General features: G+C 45.8%; 1 protein-coding gene across 2 annotated transcripts; it reads left to right on the top strand.

The window, feature by feature from the left end:
- Window positions 1-2,738: 2,738 nt before the first annotated feature.
- On the top strand, window positions 2,739-17,377 carry asgr1c.2 (asialoglycoprotein receptor 1c, tandem duplicate 2). 2 transcript variants are annotated; one of them, XM_079813965.1, is made up of 11 exons: window positions 2,742-2,903; window positions 3,530-3,603; window positions 3,812-3,895; window positions 4,372-4,446; window positions 4,529-4,621; window positions 4,828-4,923; window positions 5,017-5,115; window positions 5,262-5,354; window positions 12,265-12,425; window positions 14,747-14,856; window positions 15,336-17,377. In XM_079813965.1, the coding sequence occupies exons 2-11, from the start codon at window positions 3,579-3,581 to the stop codon at window positions 15,484-15,486; spliced, it is 987 nt and encodes a 328-aa protein (XP_079670091.1). In that variant the 5' UTR covers window positions 2,742-2,903; window positions 3,530-3,578; the 3' UTR covers window positions 15,487-17,377. The 2 variants fall into 2 exon arrangements, with proteins under 2 accessions (XP_079670090.1, XP_079670091.1); XM_079813964.1 differs by lacking the exon at window positions 3,530-3,603 and having other exon boundaries at window positions 2,739-2,903.
- Window positions 17,378-20,834: the final 3,457 nt, after the last annotated feature.

Below are 20,834 nucleotides of genomic sequence, written 5' to 3'. Positions count from 1 at the left end.
AATCATCCTTAGAACCAGTTACAGATCAAGTTGTACATATCAATTACTCTCGCTTCCCTTATTTAATATATTTGTACATTTGAAAGTCCAAGCTCAGCACAAATTCAGTATTTTGTTCACTCAGCTAAATGATTTTAGTCTTTTATTAGAAGTGCGGTTTTAAATGGTAAAAAGGTAAAATTCCCCACAGCCTTCAGAAAGAATTGAGACGTTTACAGAGTCACACAAAAGACCAAACAAGTCAATGCATAGGACGGTGGATATTTAAAGGAACCAAAATGACAACCCATATCCATGGAACGGGGCTCATTATTTGTGGGGGAGATGTCTTGTAATTTACTGGTAATTTTTAAATAAACAGTAGTTTTACATGATGTAAAGTTGTCCTGAAGAAAATGTACATGGGAAAAAAAAAAAAACTTTAGCATTAAATGTTCTCTATGTGTGTCTGAGTAACAGAATAGAGGGTGTGTGTGACGTCCCCATCAGCCGGAGTGACCGTGTGTAACGGAGGGCAGCTAGTAGACACTATGCAAGTAAACCTCACTCCCCTGATCTCAAGAGACGCTCTAGCGACTGACACTAAGGGTTGCAGCCTTTAGCCTCCTTGTCAGAGCGTCTGACTCTCATCCCGGCGGACCCAGGTTTGAGTCCTGCTTGGAGTGGGGTAGTTTGAACAGGAGGGGTTACATGTGGTTACGCCCACTGAGTGACAAAAAGCATTGGTTTACAGCAGGGGTCTCCAAACTCGGTCCTAGACGGCCACTGTCCTGCAGAGTTTAGCTCCAACCCAAATGGTGTCAAGGCCCTAGTTAGACCCTGATTAGCTGGTTCAGGTGTGTTTCATTGGGGTTGGAGCTAAACTCTGCAGGACAGCCCTCCAGGACCGAGTTTGGAGACCCCTGGTTTACAGCGTGAATGCCGCGAAAAACACAAAAAAACACATTAAAACGGGAAAGAGCTTTGAGATTGACTGTACAAACAGATTTGACAAAAAAATCTGAGGTATATTTTTACAGACTGCTGAAAGCTACAGAGAAGAGAAACAAATGGATCGATGCAATTCACAGAAACAACCGAACTCCAGGCCGCGAGACGTGGATTTGCAGTTATTTTGTGTCAATAGGTTGAATTTTGGGGTAAAATTATACCCTATATATTGTATTGTTATACATTGTATTGACATCTCATTAATTAAATATCTACAATCTTATGTTCTGCATGGTTGAATGTTTTTAAATAAACACAGACAAAAACTATAGGGCTGGATTATTCGAAAATGGAAGACATACAAGACCACAGATAATCTCTGTGTTTGGAGGAGAAAGAATCCTGAGTTGCATCCAAAGAACACCATACCTACTGTGAAGCATGGGGGTGGAAACATCATGCTTTGGGGCTGTTTTTCTGCAAAGGGACCAGGACGACTGTGTAAAGGAAAGAATGTATGGGGCCATGTATCATGAGATTTTGAGTAAAAACCTCCTTCCATCAGCAAGGGCATTGAAGATGAAACGTGGCTGGGTCTTTCGAAGGAGTGGCTTTGTAAGAAGCATTTCAAGGTCCTGGAGTGGCCTAGCCAGTCTCCAGATCTCAAACCCATAGAAAATCTTTGGAGGGAGTTGAAAATCCGTGTTGCCCAGCGACAGCCCCAAAACATCACTGCTCTAGAGCAGTGGTTCTCAAAGTGTGGTACTAGTATCACTAAATAAATGAATGTTAAAACACATACATTTTAATTTAATCTTTATTTTAGTAAATGTTTTGTTTTACATTTATGTACTGTACAGTTTTAATTTAACTTTACAACACATTTTAATTGAATCATTATTTAATTATTTTATTTACCTGTATGTAAGCACAGTGCAGTGTTAATGTACTGTGTATTTACAATGTTAAAGTGGCTGACAGCAATAAATATTCCTATTAGGAATAAATTGCCTAGTTTTTGAACGAGCTGTAGCTGGATAGTTAGGCCTACTACACTACTGTATTTTAAAGTTGGTCATTATGGTGGCACTTGGAGAGCCAAATATTTTCTGAGGTGGTACTTGGTATAAAAAGTTTGAGAACCACTGCTCTAGAGGAGATCTGCATGGAGGAATGGGCCAAACTAACAGCAACAGTGTGTAAAAACCTTGTGGAGACTTACAGAAAACGTTTGACCTCTGTCATTGCCAACAAAGGGTATATAACAAAGTATTGAAATAAGCTTTTGTTATTGACTAAATACTTATTTTCCACCATAATTTTAAAATAAATTCTTTAAAAATCAGACAATATGTTTTTCTGGATTTTTTTCCTCATTCTGTCTTTCATAGTTGAAGTGTACCTATGAGAAAAATCACAGGCCTCTCTCATCTTTTTAAGTGGGAGAACTTGCACAATTTGTGGCTGACTAAATACTTTTTTGCCCCACTGTATTTCCCCGGCGTTGAAATCAGGCTCATATAAATGTCAGGAAATATTATTACTGGCTGCATGTCAGTATATATGGATCACTGGATCTTTGATAAGTTGTGAGGAACACTATATCAAGTCCACCCTTTAGTTTAAACTGATAATCGCTTGTTTTACTCATGTTTCCCCTGTTAACTCCAGTCATGCAGAAGCTCTTCTGCCACTCAGTCCGGCTGAGGGGGTGTGATCCGGCGGGACAGTGACGTCAATGCATACCCTTTACCTAGAACCTTCCCAGAAGACATTCCCTAAATATCAGTTCCTCAGAAAGTGGAAGTGATATTTTTAAGGAACATGATATAAAGGAAGTGTCGTTTTGAATTTCAACTATAAGAAGCAAGTGACTGTTACATTTTCTCCCATTTTACAATCTCAGAAAATGGATTCTGAAGAATATATTAAAATGGAGATGGAATGTGAACCAAAGACGTCATTTCGGAGAGGTTTGGAAGATTTACAATATCTCAGGGCTTTACGTTTTATTACTGGTTATAGCCATCGAGCACATCGTTGCACTTTATATGATAAAGCTGAGTTGCCATCTTTGTATAACCGAAGAAGTTTATTTGGTATTGTTTCATTTATAAATCTATTTGTGGTTTAATTCCATCTTACTTGTCTCTCAGCTTTTCTAATATAAATGTATGTTTTTACAATCTTCGTTCAAATGATTTTTTTACACCTTAAAGTTCCTCGGGTTCGAACAGAGCTAGGAAAAAGAGGCTTTAAATAATTTACAAAAGATCTTAAAGCTGACTTTGCTTCCTTCGCTAAATGAGTTTCAGTTACTTTTAACAGATGATGTGTTTTCTCCTTTGGTAAATTGCTGTTGTGATTCTTGATTGTGTTTTTCTGTCTGGATGTGTTTTTTAACCTAAAAATAAAGAATGAATGAGAGTTTCTCCAACTGAATTCAATCTTAAAGCGTTAAACTAATTTGGCTTTTATGGCGTGAGAAGTCCTGCAATTACATTTATTTTAATGTCTTGACAAACTTTTTTATCAGTATTTCAAAAGCCTCTTTTATAAATGAAATGTGATTATAATGCTGAGAATGTTTCTTCCTCAGGGGTCGAGATGGGATAACGTGTCAGATTTTTAACCAGCGAGCTTCAACAATGAATCATGTTCATGCTGATTATGGTTATTAATATTTTGCACTGCTCAAACTTCTAAGTATAAACTTGGGCATGTCACTTGTTCCGGTGCCATTTTGCTACAGACATGAATGATCTCAATGTGGCAAAAATAACTAAAGCATGGCATTGCAAAATTAAATTTTTACATTTCGACATTTTATTGTTGATATAAAGAATAGAAATGAATCAAGGATTCTGTCTGTTTTCTGCAGGCCGTCCGTGTAGCAGACAAACTGGCATCTTTGTGCTTCTAGGAACCGTCTGCATGATTATTTTCATCATGACTTCTGTCATCTGTGAGTGTTTTAAATGAAATACTGTCTTTAGTGTATTGCTACTATACTTTAATTTTGCAGTGGTGTGACTGCAACGGCTTTGTGTTTTAACCCCCGGGTTCACAGACAAGGCTTAAGCCTAAAGTTAAGACTAAAATGCATGTTTGAGCTGTTTTAACTGAAGGCATATCTTATAATATGTCACTGCCATAGTTTTGTCTCATCAGTAATGTTATTCTCTAAGGCATGTTTATAAAAGCTTAAATGTCCTAATTGAACTAAGGCTTAATCTAAACCCTGTCTGTGTCTAAATAATGACATAATCTAAATAATGTCAACATGATACAAAATTTACTAATTGTCATATGAACCGAACGGCTTTGCTCTTATCACTGAACTGAGCTTTAATAAAATATTGAATTTTCATTTGAATATTAAAAATATTTGCAGAGAAGCTGGAAAAGTTTGCTTGTCTTTCTGTTTGTTTCGGTTCGAAGTTTCGCATCAAGAAAGAAAGTTCTCAATGTTGGAGAGTTGGACGAACAGCCACACTTCTGATTTTCAGAGCAAAGGTGAGAACTTCATCATCATTGTCATAGATCAGTTTTGATAATGGACTTTTAATTAACGACTGTTTTTCTTTGACGGGTACAGACCTAGAAAAGATGGTTTCTGAGCTGCAGAATTTGGTGTCCAATCTGAGCTCATTTTTGAACACGTCTGGATCAAGTAACCCAATGACCAATGGTTAGTACTCTGTTGTTTATTTTTGTTAGAGATCCCAAGGCCATTTATGGAGAAAAACACTTTGCATTGAAGTATCATGAGGATAATGATTAAACTTTTTAGAACAGTTTAAACATAAATGTCCTTCAAATGTCCTCCATGAACAAATGTTACATTACTAATGTCTGCTCAATTCCTTATTATGTGTCCCTTTCACTCTCCAAAAGAAATGCATGAAAAGAAGTTGTCTAGTATTGAGACCTCGATGACTGATCTTGGCTCGTCACTGAAGTCACTCGAAACCAAACAAGAGGAAAACCTGGGTGAGCACTGGACATACTTTCAGCATTAAATAATCCTCAAATTACGACAATATATCAAGTGTTTGAAGCTGTATATTTCTATTTCTCCTACAGAGCACTTGATGCACACTTTGAGTGTGGCAGTATCAACTCTTGGGTCTAGAACAATGGGCAGTTCTTTTCATTTTTCTCTACTTACGCAACGTAGCTTGGGTAAGACAGCAACCTAAAAAAAACCCACAAATATTATTTTAAATATACTGTAAATGTTAATAGATTTTCCTTTTAGAAACTTAATATATCATGTTCTTCAAAATTGTGATTTTCTTATATTGTTTGGCTTTTGTCTCCGGCTAAAGAGAAAATGTCCAGTTCACAGACGGAGATGAAGAGTTCAGTGGAGGAACTGAGATCATTTGTTCAAGCATTGTCTTATAAACTCTCATTAACCAGTGAGTAAACTCTAAATTCAATGTGCAATATTGTGCTTAGATATGTAGTTCCTGTTTTAATGTCGTTATTTTAAATAACCACTGTTTGTTTTGTTGGCACAAACCTCTAAACCCGTAATGGTGCACCAGGCAGTGCAATGATGAAGGTCAAAATAAACGAGAATCACTGTGAAAAAAATTATATACAACAATCATAGACATTCTGAGCAGGATTCAAGGGACAGTTGACTCAAAAAATTTAAATTTTGTCATTAATTGCTCACCCTCATGTTGTTCCAAACCTGTAAGACTTTCATTCACCTTCAGAACACAAGTGAAGATATTTTTGATGAAAAAAAAACGAAACAAAAATACTTTATTTCAACAAATTCTTCTCATCTGTGTTACTCTTACGCTGTTGATGTAGTGTAAACAGTGATGAATGAAGGTCTTATGGGTTTGGAACAACATGAGGGTGAGGAATTAATGACAGGATTTTCATTTTTGGGTGAACTAACCCTTTAAATTACTTTAATCTGCATGAGATAAACGTGATTTGCTGAGGTTGGGTGAGGAAAAACTTGGACGTATTTGATTCAGACGATATTAAAAACATACAACATCAGTACAGTGAAATATCAACTAAACCTCCCCACAGAGAAAACGTCTCGGTTACGTATGTAACCCTCGTTCCCTGAAGGAGGGAACGGAGACGTACGTCAGAACTGACCGACGAATTGGGATCTGTTTTCAGAGACCGACCTACTTCGAGTAATTAAAAACGAGCCAATAAACATTGGCATGCGATCACGCATTCCACGCACCGCCCCGCGTTGCGGGTATAAATAAGGAAGTGGAAGTGCCGCATACCGTTTTCAACTGAGGAGCCGAGATAAGTGGCTCGGGCCTTCAGCTGAAGCACAGCACCTGGCGACGGGACGTACGTCTCCGTTCCCTCCTTCAGGGAACGAGGGTTACATACGTAACCGAGACGTTCCCTTTCAGTCGGTCACGTTCGACGTACGTCGGAACTGACCGACGAATTGGGATCCCTACCAACACGCCAGGAGGCTGGCCCTTCCAGCATCCTGCCTGAGCTCGCTGGACCACTCCTATGTTAGAGTGGGAGTCAGGGCTCCGGGCAGGGAAGGACAGTCACTGCTGTTCCTGCAAGACCCACTCAGCGTGACTATTGGATAACGCTGGGAAAGCGTGCCCGTCTCGGGAGATGGTACGCTGCGGACCACATCCTTCAATGGAAGGAGAGGTGGAATACACATAAGGACTTACCTAACAGGGTAGTGCAACAAATGGCAGTCTCTGGGGTGGACCCAATCTGGTTCCAGGGGGGGAAGAACACAGCCAGAGACGACAGAGGAAGCTCTGTCGAGGGAAAGACACGGGGCTAGCCGAGTAGGGTAGCTGGTACCGTGGAAAATACACATATGGGGTAGCCTAGAGGGGACCGCAACATATGGAACCCAGCCTACACACACGTTCCACAAGCATACGGGTGCAGGCCTGGCATCAGACGGCCGCCACGTCTGACACCGGAGGGGTGACGGAGGAACTCACAGGGTTAGCCGATTTTCGGGGAACACGACTGGAGCAAATAGACGCACGTATCCGGCCCAGAGGGCGGGAGTGGCGTATGCAAGCCGACACTTAGAACGGGTACTTAGCGCTGCTGGCCACTGGGGGCGAGAATGCGGGAAGATACCGGCTCTACACGGAGGCTATAAAATCTAGCGAACGTGTTAGGTGTCGCCCAGCCCGCAGCTCTACATATATCTGTCAGCGAGGCGCCTTGAGCCAACGCCCAGGAAGAAGCAACACTCCTTGTTGAGTGTGCTCGCAACCCGAACGGGCAAGGTACGTCTTGGGACCGGTAAGCCAAGACAATGGCATCCACTATCCAGTGGGCCAACCTCTGCTTGGAGACAGCCTTTCCCTTCTGCTGGCCTCCGTAACAGATGAAGAGCTGCTGTGAGGATCTGAAGCTCTGAGTCCGGTCAACGTACGCGCGAAGAGCGCGGACGGGACATAACAAAGCTAGGGCTGGGTCTGCCTCCTCCGAAGGCAGCGCTTGCAGGTTCACCACCTGGTCCCGAAAGGGAGTGGTAGGAACCTTGGGCACGTATCCAGGCCGGGGACTCAGGACAACGTGAGAGTTGGCCGGCCCAAATTCTAGGCACGATTCGTCGACCGAGAGTGCATGCAGGTCCCCTACCCTCTTGATTGAAGCCAATGCAATCAGGAGAACTGTCTTCATGGACAGGATTTTTAGCTCAACAGACTGCAAAGGCTCAAATGGGGGACCCTGAAGTGCTCTGAGCACCAGGGCTAAGTCCCAAGAGGGTATCGAGGTGGAACGAGGAGAATTTAGTCTCCTCGCACCTCTGAGGAACCTGACGATTAAGTCGTGGTTACCTAAGGATTTACCATCTACTGCATCGTGATACGCCGCTATTGCTGCGACGTACACTTTGAGGGTGGAGGGAGACAGCCTTCGATCCAACCCATCCTGCAGGAAGGAAAGCACAACGTTAATCGAACACTTTCGGGGGTCTTCCCGGCGGGAAGAGCACCACTCGACGAACAGGTTCCACTTCAGAGAGTAGAGGCGCCTCGTAGAGGGGGCTCTAGCTGAAGCGATGGTGTCTACCACTGCTTGTGGTAGGCCACCTAGAACCTCCGCGTCCCGTCCAGGGACCAGACATGGAGATTCCAGAGGACTGGACGCGGGTGCCATAGAGTGCCCCTGAGAAAGCAGGTCCTTCCTCAGGGGGATCGGCCAGGGAGGGGCTGTCGCGAGGAGTGTGAGTTCTGGAAACCAGGTCCGGTTGGGCCAGTAGGGCGCAACTAACAAGACCTGCTCCTCGTCCTCCCTGACCTTGCACAGTGTCTGTGCGAGAAGGCTCACTGGGGGGAACGCATACTTGCGTAGGTCCCGGGGCCAGCTGTGCGCCAGTGCATCAATGCCTAAGGTACCTCCGGTCAGGGAGTAGTACCACTGGCAATGGGTCGAGTCCAGAGAAGCGAACAGGTCTACCTGTGCAACTCCGAAGTGGTCCCATATCAGCTGGACGCTTCGGGGGTGGAGTCGCCATTCGCCCGGAGGTGTCGACTGGCGAGAGAGCTCGTCGGCTGTCTGGTTCAGCGCACCTGGGATGTGAATGGCACGAAGTGACGTCACAAACTTCTGACTCCACAGGAGGAGATGGCGGGCGAGCCGGAGCATGCAACGGGAACGTAGACCACCCTGACGGTTGATGTACGCAACGGCCGCAGTGCTGTCCGAACGGATCAGTACGTGCTTGCCCCGAAGCGGTTTCTTGAACCGGCCAGGGCAAGACGTACCGCCAGTAACTCTAGGCAATTGATATGCCAACGCAGTTGGGGCCCCGTCCACAGACCCGAAGCTGCGTGCCAGTTGTACGTGGCCCCCCAGCCCGTGGATGAGGCATCCGTGAAGACCACAGCATGCCTCGACACTTGTTCTAGGGACACTCCGGCCCGGAGAAACGAGAGGTCTGACCACGGACTGAAGGTTTGGCGACAGTAAGGAGTAACTAGGATCCGGTACTGACCGCTCTGCCACGCCCATCTCGGGACTCGGTCGTGCAACCAGCGTTGAAGCGGTCTCTTCCGAGCGGCGTTACCGCGGCTGCAGATGCCATATGCCCCAGGAGCCTCTGAAATAATTTCAGTGGGACCGCTGTCCTGCCTTTGAACGTATTCAAGCAGTTTAACACTGACCGGACGCGCTCTGGAGTGAGGCGCGCTGTCCGGCTGACCGAATCCAGCTCCAGACCGAGATAAGAGATCCTCTGCGCGGGGCAGAGTTTGCTCTTCTCCCGGTTGACCCGAAGTCCCAACAGGCTGAGGTGACTGAGCACCATGTCCCTGTGTTCGCACAACTGCTCCCGAGACTGGGCGAGAATGAGCCAGTCGTCGAGATAGTTGAGTAAGCGAACGGCGCGTTCTCTGAGCGGAACAATGGCTGCCTCGACGACCTTCGTGAAGACGCGAGGCGACAGGGACAGCCCGAAGGGCAAGACTTTGTACTGATATGCCCTCCCCTCGAACGCAAAGCGCAGGAACGGTCTGTGTCGAGGAAGGATAGAGACATGAAAGTACGCGTCCTTCAGGTCGATCGCTGCGAACCAATCTTGGGGACGGATGCATTGGAAAATGCGTTTCTGTGTTAACATTTTGAACGGAAGCTTGTGCAGGGCCCGATTCAGAATGCGCAGGTCCAAGATTGGCCTTAACCCACCCCCTTTCTTGCCAGGCCCCCAGAGACCGAACTAGCGGGATCAACGGCACCACAGACGTACCCGGGGTGAGGCAGCGAGGTGGAGTATTCAGACCCGACTCGGGAGGCCCGGAGGCGGCCCGGAGTGTTGTCTGAATACACCAGGTGGGGCAGAGAGTGGGTGAGAAGGCCCGGGGGCGTCCTCGGTGCCCACTCTGCTGCCCCCTGGCGAGGGGTGAGAGGGAAGGAAAGGAGTGGCAAGGCCCGGGGGCGTCGCGCACTGCCAACCTGTCCCTCTCGGGGCTCAGGGAGGGAGGAAACTGCTCTTTTATTGAGAATGTGGGGGTCCAGCAGCCTGCGGCAGGATGTTCTGTGTACCGGTCCCCCTCGGGGGGGGGGGATGGGGGGGGTGCTGGGGGATGCGGACACCACCGCCCCTGGAGCGTCCCTGGGCTCCCCGTGTCAGGCCGCTTGCCCTTGCGCTTGCCTGCCGACTTAGCCGGCCCCGACACGGGTTGGGCGGCACCCTTACGGCCGGCACCCTGCTTCCCCGATGGTGAAGGCTGCTGCTTGGGTTTAGCAGGGGTGGAGGCGGCAGCAGGGGGACGCCCTCGGCGATGAGTAGGCGGAGGTGCAGCCGGCGACTGGGTGGAGGCAGCAGCAGGTCGCCGGGGCAGGATGTTCTTGATGGCCTCCGTCTGCTTCTGTGCCACCGAGAACTGCTGGGCGAAGCTCTCGATGGTGTCGCGAGAGAGGCCGGCCTGGCATACAGGGGCGTTGAGGAACCGCACCTTGTCGGTCTCACGCATATCCGCCAGGTTCAGCCATAGGTGGTATTCCTGGACCACCAGAGTGGACATCGCCCGGCCCAGGGTGCGTGCGGCAACTTTCGTCGCCCAGAGGGCGAGGTCCGTTGCGGTACGCAGTTCCTGCATAACCCCTGGGTCGGAACTACCCTCGTGCAATTCCTTGAGCACTTTGGCCTGGTAGACCTGCAGGAGCGCCATGGCATGCAGAGAAGACGCCACAGGCTGTGTAGGTCTTGCCCGTTAGGCTGGACGAGAACCTACACGCCCGGGAGGGGAGACGCGGATGGCCCCACCAGTCGGAGCCGGTCTTAGGACACAGTTGCATCGCAACCGACCGTTCCACTGGAGGGACCTCCACGTAACCCTTAGCCGCGCCTCCATCAAGGGTAGTGAGGACGGAGGAACTCGCTGATCGTGAACGAACGCTGTAGGGCGCCGTCCACGACTTCGTGAGCTCCTGATGCACTTCCAGAAAGAAAGGCACTGGGGCGGGGCGCTGAGAACCAGCACGGGCCGTCCCGAGATACCAATCGTCCAGCCGCGAGGGTTCGGGACACGGTGGAGGGTTCCACTCGAGCCCGACACTCGCGGCGGCCCGAGAAAGCATAGCCGTGAGCTCTGGATCAGACTCGGGCAACGGTGCCACACCTGAAGGGGGCAACGCAGCCGAATCTTCATCTCCAGAGTCCATTAGCTCGTCCCCCGATGCAGCTATCGATAACATGTCCTCAGCAGGAGCCCCGAAAGAAACGGGCGGCCCCCCCATGGGAAGGACCACCGCGATCTTCCGGGAACTGCGCCGGCGCAGCGGAGGGGGGAGGGGGGAGGGGCCCGAGCAGCCTGTTGACTGGGCGGGGGTGCCCTGACCGTCACCCTCAGATCTCCACCAAAGGCATCAGCCAAAGTAGCAGCCCTCTGCTTTGCAGCGGGAGGACCACTAGATCGGGGGATGCGCAATGGGACTCCACCCCTTTTGAGGTACTGGAGCCTAGACCGTAGCACTGCGATGGTCATGTTCGCGCAGTGCGAACATGACTCATCCACGAAAGCCGCATCTGCGTGCTGAACGCCCAAACACGAGAGACAGCGATCGTGTCCGTCAACTGGGGACAGAAACCGACGGCATCCAGAGACACACGGTTTGAATGACATCTTGAAAAAGATGCAGGGTCAAACCGTGTTGCTATTTTAGTGAGAGAAGAAAAGAACCGCTCCGACAGTGCCGAGGCACACAGGGGAAATGGCCGCGGCTCACAGCGGTTCAAAGGTGCAAGCCCGCTGTGAGCACTCAACGGGAAAACGCCCAGCGAGCTGTGGAAACAGCTGTTGTTCTCCTTGGAGTCTCGCGACCACCGCTGCAAGGCACCGTCACACCGACACTGGACCGGAACAGGTAGGGATTTTTTCTCTCTCCGCTCGTAGATAGTTGAACTCTTCGTAGGAACACCAGAATGTCTGAAATGCTCGGCTCCGAAGTTGAAAGCGGTATGCGGCACTTCCACTTCCTTATTTATACCCGCAATGCGGGGCGGTGCGTGGAATGCGTGATCGCATGCCAATGTTTATTGGCTCGTTTTTAATTACTTGAAGTAGGTCGGTCTCTGAAAACAGATCCCAATTCGTCGGTCAGTTCCGACGTACGTCGAACGTGACCGACTGAAAGGGAACTAGCCCTGCCCAGGGTTTATGGGGAGATTCACCTAAATGAAATTCTGCCGTCCTTGACTTACTGTTGTGTCGTCAAACCATTAATGACTTACTTTCTTGCATGAATCACAAGAGGAGTTGACTAACCGAGTGTCTCAGAGAGAGGTGGAGTAAAGGTGGGAACTAAGTGTTAATTTATTCTTGTCCTCTTACATAGACTTACTTACACCAGGCTGTTCTGAATCTGGATGGATCCCATTCAGCAACAGCTGTTACCTGTTCTCTAGTAATGCACTGAACTGGACCCAAGCAAAGGATTACTGCGAAGAGAGGGGTGCATTACTCTTAAAATTTGAAGAGGACTCTGAGGAGGAGTGGGTGAGTAACAGACACACACACACACACACACACACACACTTTTCCTTGCCCCCTTCAGGTGTAGTGGTCACTGTGAGACACCACCTGGTATTCCCTTACAGTCGGTCATGTTCGATGTACGTTGGAACTGACCAACAAATTGGGGATCGCTTTCAGAGACCAATCTACCTCGAGTGTAAACTAAACGAGCCAATGAACATTGGCATGCGGTTCACGCGTTCAACTCTCCTCCCCGCCGTGCGGGTATAAATCAGGAAGTGGATGCACCGCATCTTTGCTTTCTGCTTCGGAGCCGAATGATTGCTGTTCCTTGCTGTAATCATGTCTACGAACAACTGTTAACGAACGAGTCTGCTCTTCTGGAGGACGCTCTTTCCGGTCTGGTGCGGGTAAGACAGCACGAGCAGTGGTGGTCGCAGTCACGTGTGACAACAACAGCTGTTTTCACAGCTCCAGAGTGTGTGCGTCTTCAAAGAGTGTGACTACTCTCAAAAGGCTTGCACTACAGAACTGTTGTGTAACCACGGCTTTCAGGGGCTGGAGCCATCTCTGGACTCTGATCAGGGGCTGGAGCCATCTTGGGACTCTGGTCAGAGGCTGGAGCCATCTCGGGACTCTGGTCAGGGGCTGGAGCCATCTCGGGACTCTGGTCTGGGGCTGGAGCCATCTCGGGACTCTGGTCAGTGGCTGGAGCCATCTCGGGACTCTGGTCAGGGACTGGAGCCATCTAGGGACTCTGGACAGGGATTGGAGTCAACTCTGGACTTTGGTCTGGGGCTAGAGCCATCTCGGGACTCTGGTCAGGGGCTAGAGCCATCTCGGGACTCTGGACAGGGATTGGAGTCAACTCTGGACTTTGGTCAGGGGCTAGAACCATCTCGGGACTCTGGTCAGGGGCTAGAGCCATCTCGGGACTCTGGTCAGGGACTGGAGCCATCTCGGGACTTTGGTCAGGGGCTGGAGCCATCTCGGGACTCTGGACAGGGACTGAAGTCATCTCTAGACTCTGGTCAGGGGCTGAAGTCATCTCTGGACTCTGGACAGGGACTGAAGTCATCTCTGGACTCTGGAAAGGGACTGAAGTCATCTCTGGACTCTGGACAGGGACTGAAGTCATCTCTGGACTCTGGACAGGGACTGAAGTCATCTCTGGACTCTGGACAGGGACTGGAGCCATCTCTGGACTCTGGAAAGGGACTGGAGTCATCCCTGGACTCTGGACAGGGACTGAAGTCATCTCTGGACTCTGGACAGGGACTGGAGTCATCTCTGGACTCTGGACAGGGACTGGAGTCATCTCTGGACTCTGGTCAGGGGCTGGAGCCCTCTCTGGACTCTGGTCAGGGGCTGGAGCCCTCTCTGGACTCTGGACAGGGACTGAAGTCATCTCTGGACTCTGGACAAGGACTGGAGCGATCTCTGGACTCTGGACAGGGACTGGAGCCATCTCTGGACTCTGGACAGGGACTGAAGTCATCTCTGGACTTTGGAAAGGGACTGGAGTCATCCCTGGACTTTGGTCGGGGGCTGGAGCCATCTCTGGACTCTGGACAGGGACTGAAGTCATCTCTGGACTCTGGTCAGGGGCTGGAGCCATCTCTGGACTCTGGTCAGGGGCTGGAGCCCTCTCTGGACTCTGGACAGGGACTGAAGTCATCTCTGGACTCTGGACAGGGACTGAAGTCATCTCTGGACTCTGGACAGGGACTGGAGCCATCTCTGGACTCTGGAAAGGGACTGGAGTCATCCATGGACTCTGGACAAGGACTGAAGTCATCTCTGGACTCTGGACAGGGACTGGAGTCATCTCTGGACTCTGGACAGGGACTGGAGTCATCTCTGGACTCTGGACAGGGACTGGAGTCATCCCTGGACTCTGGACAGGGACTGGAGTCATCCTTGGACTCTGGTGGGGGGCTGGAGCCATCTCGGGACTCTGGACAGGGATTGGAGTCAACTCTGGACTCTGGTCAGGGGCTGGAGCTGGAGCCATCTCGGGACTCTGGTCAGGGACTGGAGTCATCTATGGACAGGGCCTTCTTGGCTGAAGACTCTGAAATGGCGGCCATGATGGCCGGGGGAGTGCCGTGTTCCTCTTCTGCTACTCCCACAATAAAAGCAGAGCCACTCAGCTGTAATGCTAAGTTGATATAAAATTCTAAGGTCCAACTAGGATCGTGCAATGAATAGAAAAATGGGGTTGTTATGTACAGTAACCATTGTGCATATACAGGAAATACCAAATCACGATGTGTCTGTGTATAAAAGGGTTAATACCTTTTATTCTGTTTTTCAGTATTTTTTTTAATCTCTCCTCCTAGGAATTTGTTACACTTTTAGCCAAACCATTTGAATTCTGGATCGGTCTAACGGATGAGACCACAGGCCAGTGGAGATGGGTGGATGACACTCCTTGCACCATGGACAAAGTGTGAGTTGATATATACAGTCACATTTCTCCATATCCAATTCATTTTCCATTATCCCTTTATCCACAGCTTCCACAGGATATCGTCAAATTTGGCTTTGTGGTTATTTGCCCCCCCCCCCCCCCCCTCAATTATTGCCCTTTGTAAACACAAGTAGGATAGAAAACAATTACTTCAAGATAATGTACTATTTGTACTATTGTACGTTTATTTTCTGATTCTGCACGCTTTGAATCTGACACAGAGAAAGTAGTGCGTAAGATTACATTTATTTGAATTAATGGTAACACTTTACAATAAGGTTCATTAGTTAACATGAACTAATAATGAACTGCACTTATAAAGCATTTATTATTTATTATTTGTCTGTGCATGTTTTTTGTAGGTCATGAAATAAATTAATTAATCAGTTGAGATGGAATGTCAGAAAAGTTTTCTATATGCTGATGGAATATTATAATTTTTTTGGCTTTGGTTACAGACACTGGGCTCCTGGGCAGCCGGATGAGTGGCAAGGACATAAGCAAGGGGGAGGAGAGGACTGTGCACAAATAACAAAATATGTGAATGTTAATGACAACCACTGCTCCGTCAAAATGAGATTCATATGTAAAGGACCCAAGGATTCTTAATAGCAAACTGTTTGTGTTGCTTCAAGAGAGCCACCATACATCTGTGTTGTGTTTTCTTTATTCATGTATAATCATTTAATCATAACCGTTGTCAATTGATTCATTTTTATTATTATTTTACTTATTTTCCTTGCTCTTGGAATGCTTGCTGCTGTTGTTTAATCCTATGATTGTGTGGTTTTAAGGGATTTCTGTGTTCACATGAAGAGATTTTAGCATCTCAGGACAGTGTTGTGCAAGATTAATGTTCCATTGCTTTTGCTTTGCTATAATGACACTTACTGCATTTGTCCTGATCAAACAGAGTACAGGACGAAGTCCAAAGTAGGGATGATGTTCAGAAGAAACCTGAAACTAAATAAATCCTGCTCATTTTAATCTTCACTTTTAAGGGAGCTCCATTCAGGATTTTTGGGGCCGATCACTGAAAGCAGAATCGTCCGATACTGATCATATAAAATAAATAATAAGACACGATTAATAGAAGGATTCAAATAGACCCACGGGGGTTATTTACCTATTATAAACAACAATTTATGTTAAAATTAAGAGATAAGAATATTTTAAATTGACAATGCTTTATTTATTGGCAAGCAACATGTGCAATATATTCCATTCCCTCTCTTAGAAGTGATTAGGAACAGCTCAGAACTTAACAAATATTCAATTTACGGAAAATACGTAAGGCAGTCCGCCAGAAGCTAGATATTTTACTTTATAACGTGTTAAATATGGATATTTGTCTTCCACAAACCCATCGATACGCTTCAGAAGGCCTTTATTAACCCCTGGAGCCGTGTGGAGCACTTTTATAATGGATGGATGCACTTTTTGGTCTTCAAATTTTGGGCTGCCATTCACTGCCATTATAAAGCTTGGAAGAGCCAGGACAATTTTTAATATAACTCGGGTTGTATTTGTCTAAAAGAAGAATGTCATATAGAACTAGGAAGGCTTGAGGGGGAGTACATTATGGGATCATTTTCATTTTCGGGTGAACTATCCCTTTTAATTGTACAAGTCATGTGACTCGAATCCCCCACAAAAAAATCAATGATTTGTTAAATTTACTTTAAAAAGCAGCGTCAAGTGGTTCCACGCAACTATAGAGTCATTTTTACAAATATGAACAAAAGAAAGTCAAGTAAAGCTGACACAATTTCTTTGAGTAAATACAAACCATTTGAATTTGTAACTGTTACATAATATGTATATGTGCAGTTTTCTTAATAATGTAATGTTACATTTATAAAAGTTTATTATGTAAGGTGAACACATTTATCAATTAAATTTACCTTATTAGGTGGAAAACTATTAAGTAACAACAAGCTTATTTTTAGAAACAAATTGCTAAAATAACTAATTGGAAAACTTAATGTAATTGAGGGCAGGAATTCCATCCAATAAATGTGTGTATATGCCACAGAATCACAGAAACTCCACTAAATGTCCAACATAACTGAAAATTAAACACTAACATAAACTAACAACATCTTTCCCTTTACTGAAAAACACATAAAATAACACTTTAATCACTAAATTTACTCTCCTGATGCAGTCCCTTGCAAAGCATGCTGGGAACTACAGATCCACCGCCCAGTTTGTTTGTTTCACTCAGCAATGTTAATTTGACAGAATAAACACCTAAGTAAAGCTAACAATACTCTGTGTGTCTGAGTAACAGAATAGAGAGTGTGTGTGACGTCCCCATCAGCCGTCGTGACCGTGTGTAACGGAGGCCAGCTAGTAGACGCTGTGCGAGTAAACCTCACTCCTCTGATCTCAAGAGACGCTCTAGCGACTGACACTAGGGGTTGCAGCCTTTAGCCTCCTTGTTAGGGAGCTTGTGCTTGTGGCCTTTTTTCTTCCAATAAAACTTTGATTTGGACTCATTTTGTGTGCTGTACTGGTTTTTTAAACTCTTAGGCTCTGGGACAATTTTTGGGATTTCCGCCTGGATTTGGCCGACCCAGAATGAAAAGCTTCCAATACACACATACAGTGTCTCTAAATACACAATGTGTCATTTTACAGGAAACCCTCTGAAGTTTCATTAAACACTGCTAAAAGTGATACACATGTAAGTATATGTTGTCTGAGCTGTAATATCCCCTCAAAAAGAGACGCTTTTTGATTTTTTGGTTATAAATTCAGTTTTGAAAGTGTATAGTGTATATCTCAGGCCCTGTGTGCTCTAGCACCCTGCAGACAGTTTGAGCTGTTTCCACTAGATTCCAGAAAATACTGGAAAACAGATTTTTGTCTGGATCATGAATGCAAGATTTATTCAAATGGATCTGAAGGGATGCTATCACTTTTAGCAGTGTTTTATGAAACTTCAAAGGGTTTCCTGTAAAATGACACCAGTATTGTGTATTTAGACACACTGTATGTTTGTATGGGAAGCTTTTAAATCTGGGTCGGCCAAATCCAGGCGGAAATGGTACCAGAGTAATTTAGTGTAAATAAGTTACTTTGTGTAAAACAAGTGATGCATATCTCCAGAAAGTAGAGACTCTAAGCTTTCAAATGGCAGCACATATGAGGTCAGAGCTCCTCCACAGACATTTTACATTTAGAGTACAGGTACTGGTCATATAATTAGAATATCATCAAAAAGTTTATTTATTTCACCAATTCCATTCAAAAAGTGAAACTTGTATATTATATTCATTCATTACACACAGACTTATATATTTCAAATGTTTATTTCTTTTAATTTTGAGGATTTTAACTGACAGCTAAGGAAAATCCCAAATTCAGTATCTCAGAAAATTAGAATATTACTTAAGACCAATACAAAGAAAGGCTTTTTAGAAATCTTGGCCAACTGAAAAGTATGAACATGAAAAGTATGAGCATGTCCAGCACTCAATACTGAGTTGGAGCTCCTTTTGGCTGAATTACTGCAGCAATGCGGCGTGGCATGGAGTCGATCAGTCTGTGGCACTGCTCAGGTGTTATGAGAGCCCAGGTTGCTCTGATAGAGGCCTTCAGCTCTTCTGCATTGTTGGGTCTGGCATATCGCATCTTCCTCTTCACAATACCCCATAGATTTTCTATTTTCAGGCGAGTTTGCTGGCCAATTAAGAACAGGGATACCATGGTCCTTAAACCAGGTTCTGTTTGCTTTGGCACTGTGTGCAGGTACAAGTCCTGTTGTAAAATGAAATCTGCATCTCCATAAAGTTGGTCAGCAGCAGGAAGCATGAAGTGCTCTAAAACTTCCTGGTATACGGCTGCCTTGACCTTGGACCTCAGAAAACACAGTGGACCAACAGCAGCAGATGACATGGCACCCCAAACCATCACTGACTGTGGAAACTTTACACTGGACCTCAAACGACGTGGATTGCGTGCCTCTCCTCTCTTCCTCCAGACTCTGGGACCCTGATCTCCAAAGGAAATGCAAAATTTACTTTAATCAGAGAACATAACTTTGGACCACTCAGCTGCAGTCCAGTCCTTTTTGTCTTTAGCCCAGGTGAGACGCTTCTGACGCTGTCCTTTGTTCAAGAGTGGCTTGACACAAGGAGTGCGACAGCTGAAACCCATGTCTTGCATACGTCTGTGCGTAGTGGTTCTTGAAGCACTGACTCCAGCTGCAGTCCACTCTTTGTGAATCTCCCCCACATATTTTGAATGGGTTTTGTTTCACAATCCTCTCCAGGGTGCGGTTATCCCTATTGCTTTTACACTTTTTTCCACCACATCTTTTCCTTCCCTTCGCCTCTCTATTAATGTGCTTGGACACAGAGCTCTGTGAACAGCCAGCCTCTTTTGCAATGACCTTTTGTGTCTTGCCCTCCTTGTGCAAGGTGTCAATGGTCGTCTTTTGGACAACTGTCAAGTCAGCAGTCTTCCCCATGATTGTGTAGCCTACAGAACTAGACTGAGAGACCATTTAAAGGTCTTTGCAGGTGTTTTGAGTTAATTAGCTGATTAGAGTGTGGCACCAGGTGTCTTCAATATTGAACCTTTTCACAATATTCAAATTTTCTGAGATACTGAATTTGGGATTTTCCTTTGTTGTCAGTTATAATCATCAAAATTAAAAGCAATAAACATTTGTAAAATATCAGTCTGTGTGTAATGAATGAATATAATATACAAGTTTCACTTTTGAATGGAATTAGTGAAATAAATAAACGTTTGATGATATTCTAATTATATGACCCTGTAATACATTTTGTCTTTTTTTAAAGGCACTAACAATTCAAGAAAACCTTGCAGAAAAATTGGAAACTTGTATTTTCATGAATTTAAACGTTTAAAAATGTCTTATTAGATCTGTAATGTTATTTAAATTGTCCTTTTTAAGGTCTTTTTAAAGTCTTTCTGCGTGGATGATTTCTTCTGAGTGGAGTTTGCTCCATGTAAACGGGTCCTTTCTGGTTCACACATTTGTATTGTGTGTATTATGAAAGTTGTTCCAGTGTTTCTTGATCGTGACGTTGAAGATGAACGACTGGATGTGTAACGAATGTCAGTGAACAATTTAATCTCACTAGTCTCCTGAGAACACGTTTGACGAACAAGCCTTTGGCTGCACTTTTGAGAGTGTTTGAATGTTTATTTCATTTTCTTCTAACTCCAGGAATGAGGTAAAATACTTTTCTGTAGTAATTGACCATCATCCCACAAACATCCCGCTTCCTTAATTCAATATATTTGTACATTTGAAAGTCCAAGCTCAGCACAAATGCAGTATTTTTTTCACTCAGCTAAATGATTTCAGTCTTTTATTAGAAGTGCGGTTTTAAATGGTAAAAAGGTAAAATTCCCCACAGCCTTCAGAAAGAATTGAGACGTTTACAGAGTCACACAAAAGACCAAACAAGTCAATGCATAGGACGGTGGATATTTAAAGGAACCAAAATGACAACCTATATCCATGGAACGGGGCTCATTATTTGTGGGGGAGATGTTGTAACTGGTCATTTTTGAATAATAGACAGTAGTTTTACATGTTGGCAAATCAACAAAATGCATGATGTAAAGTTGTCCTGAAGAAAATGTACTTGGAAGAAAAAAAAACTTTAGCATTAAATGTTCTCTATGTGTGTCTGAGTAACAGAATAGAGGGTGTGTGTGACGTCACCATCAGCCGGAGTGACCGTGTGAGTGAACCTCACTCCCCTGATCTCAAGAGACGCTCTAGCGACTGACTCTAAGGGTTGCAGCCTTTAGCCTCCTTGTCAGAGCGTCTGACTCTCATCCCGGCGGACCCAGGTTTGAGTCCTGCTTGGAGCGGGGCGGTTTGAACAGGAGGGGTTACATGTGGTTACGCCCACTGAGTGACAAAAAGCATTGGTTTACAGCAGGGGTCTCCAAACTCGGTCCTAGAC

Source organism: Gobio gobio (assembly GCF_949357685.1).
Source record: "Gobio gobio genome assembly, chromosome: 4".
NCBI lineage: Eukaryota > Metazoa > Chordata > Actinopteri > Cypriniformes > Gobionidae > Gobio > Gobio gobio.
The sequence above is the reverse complement of the archived record's forward strand: the minus strand, read 5'-3'. Positions and strand labels throughout refer to the sequence as shown.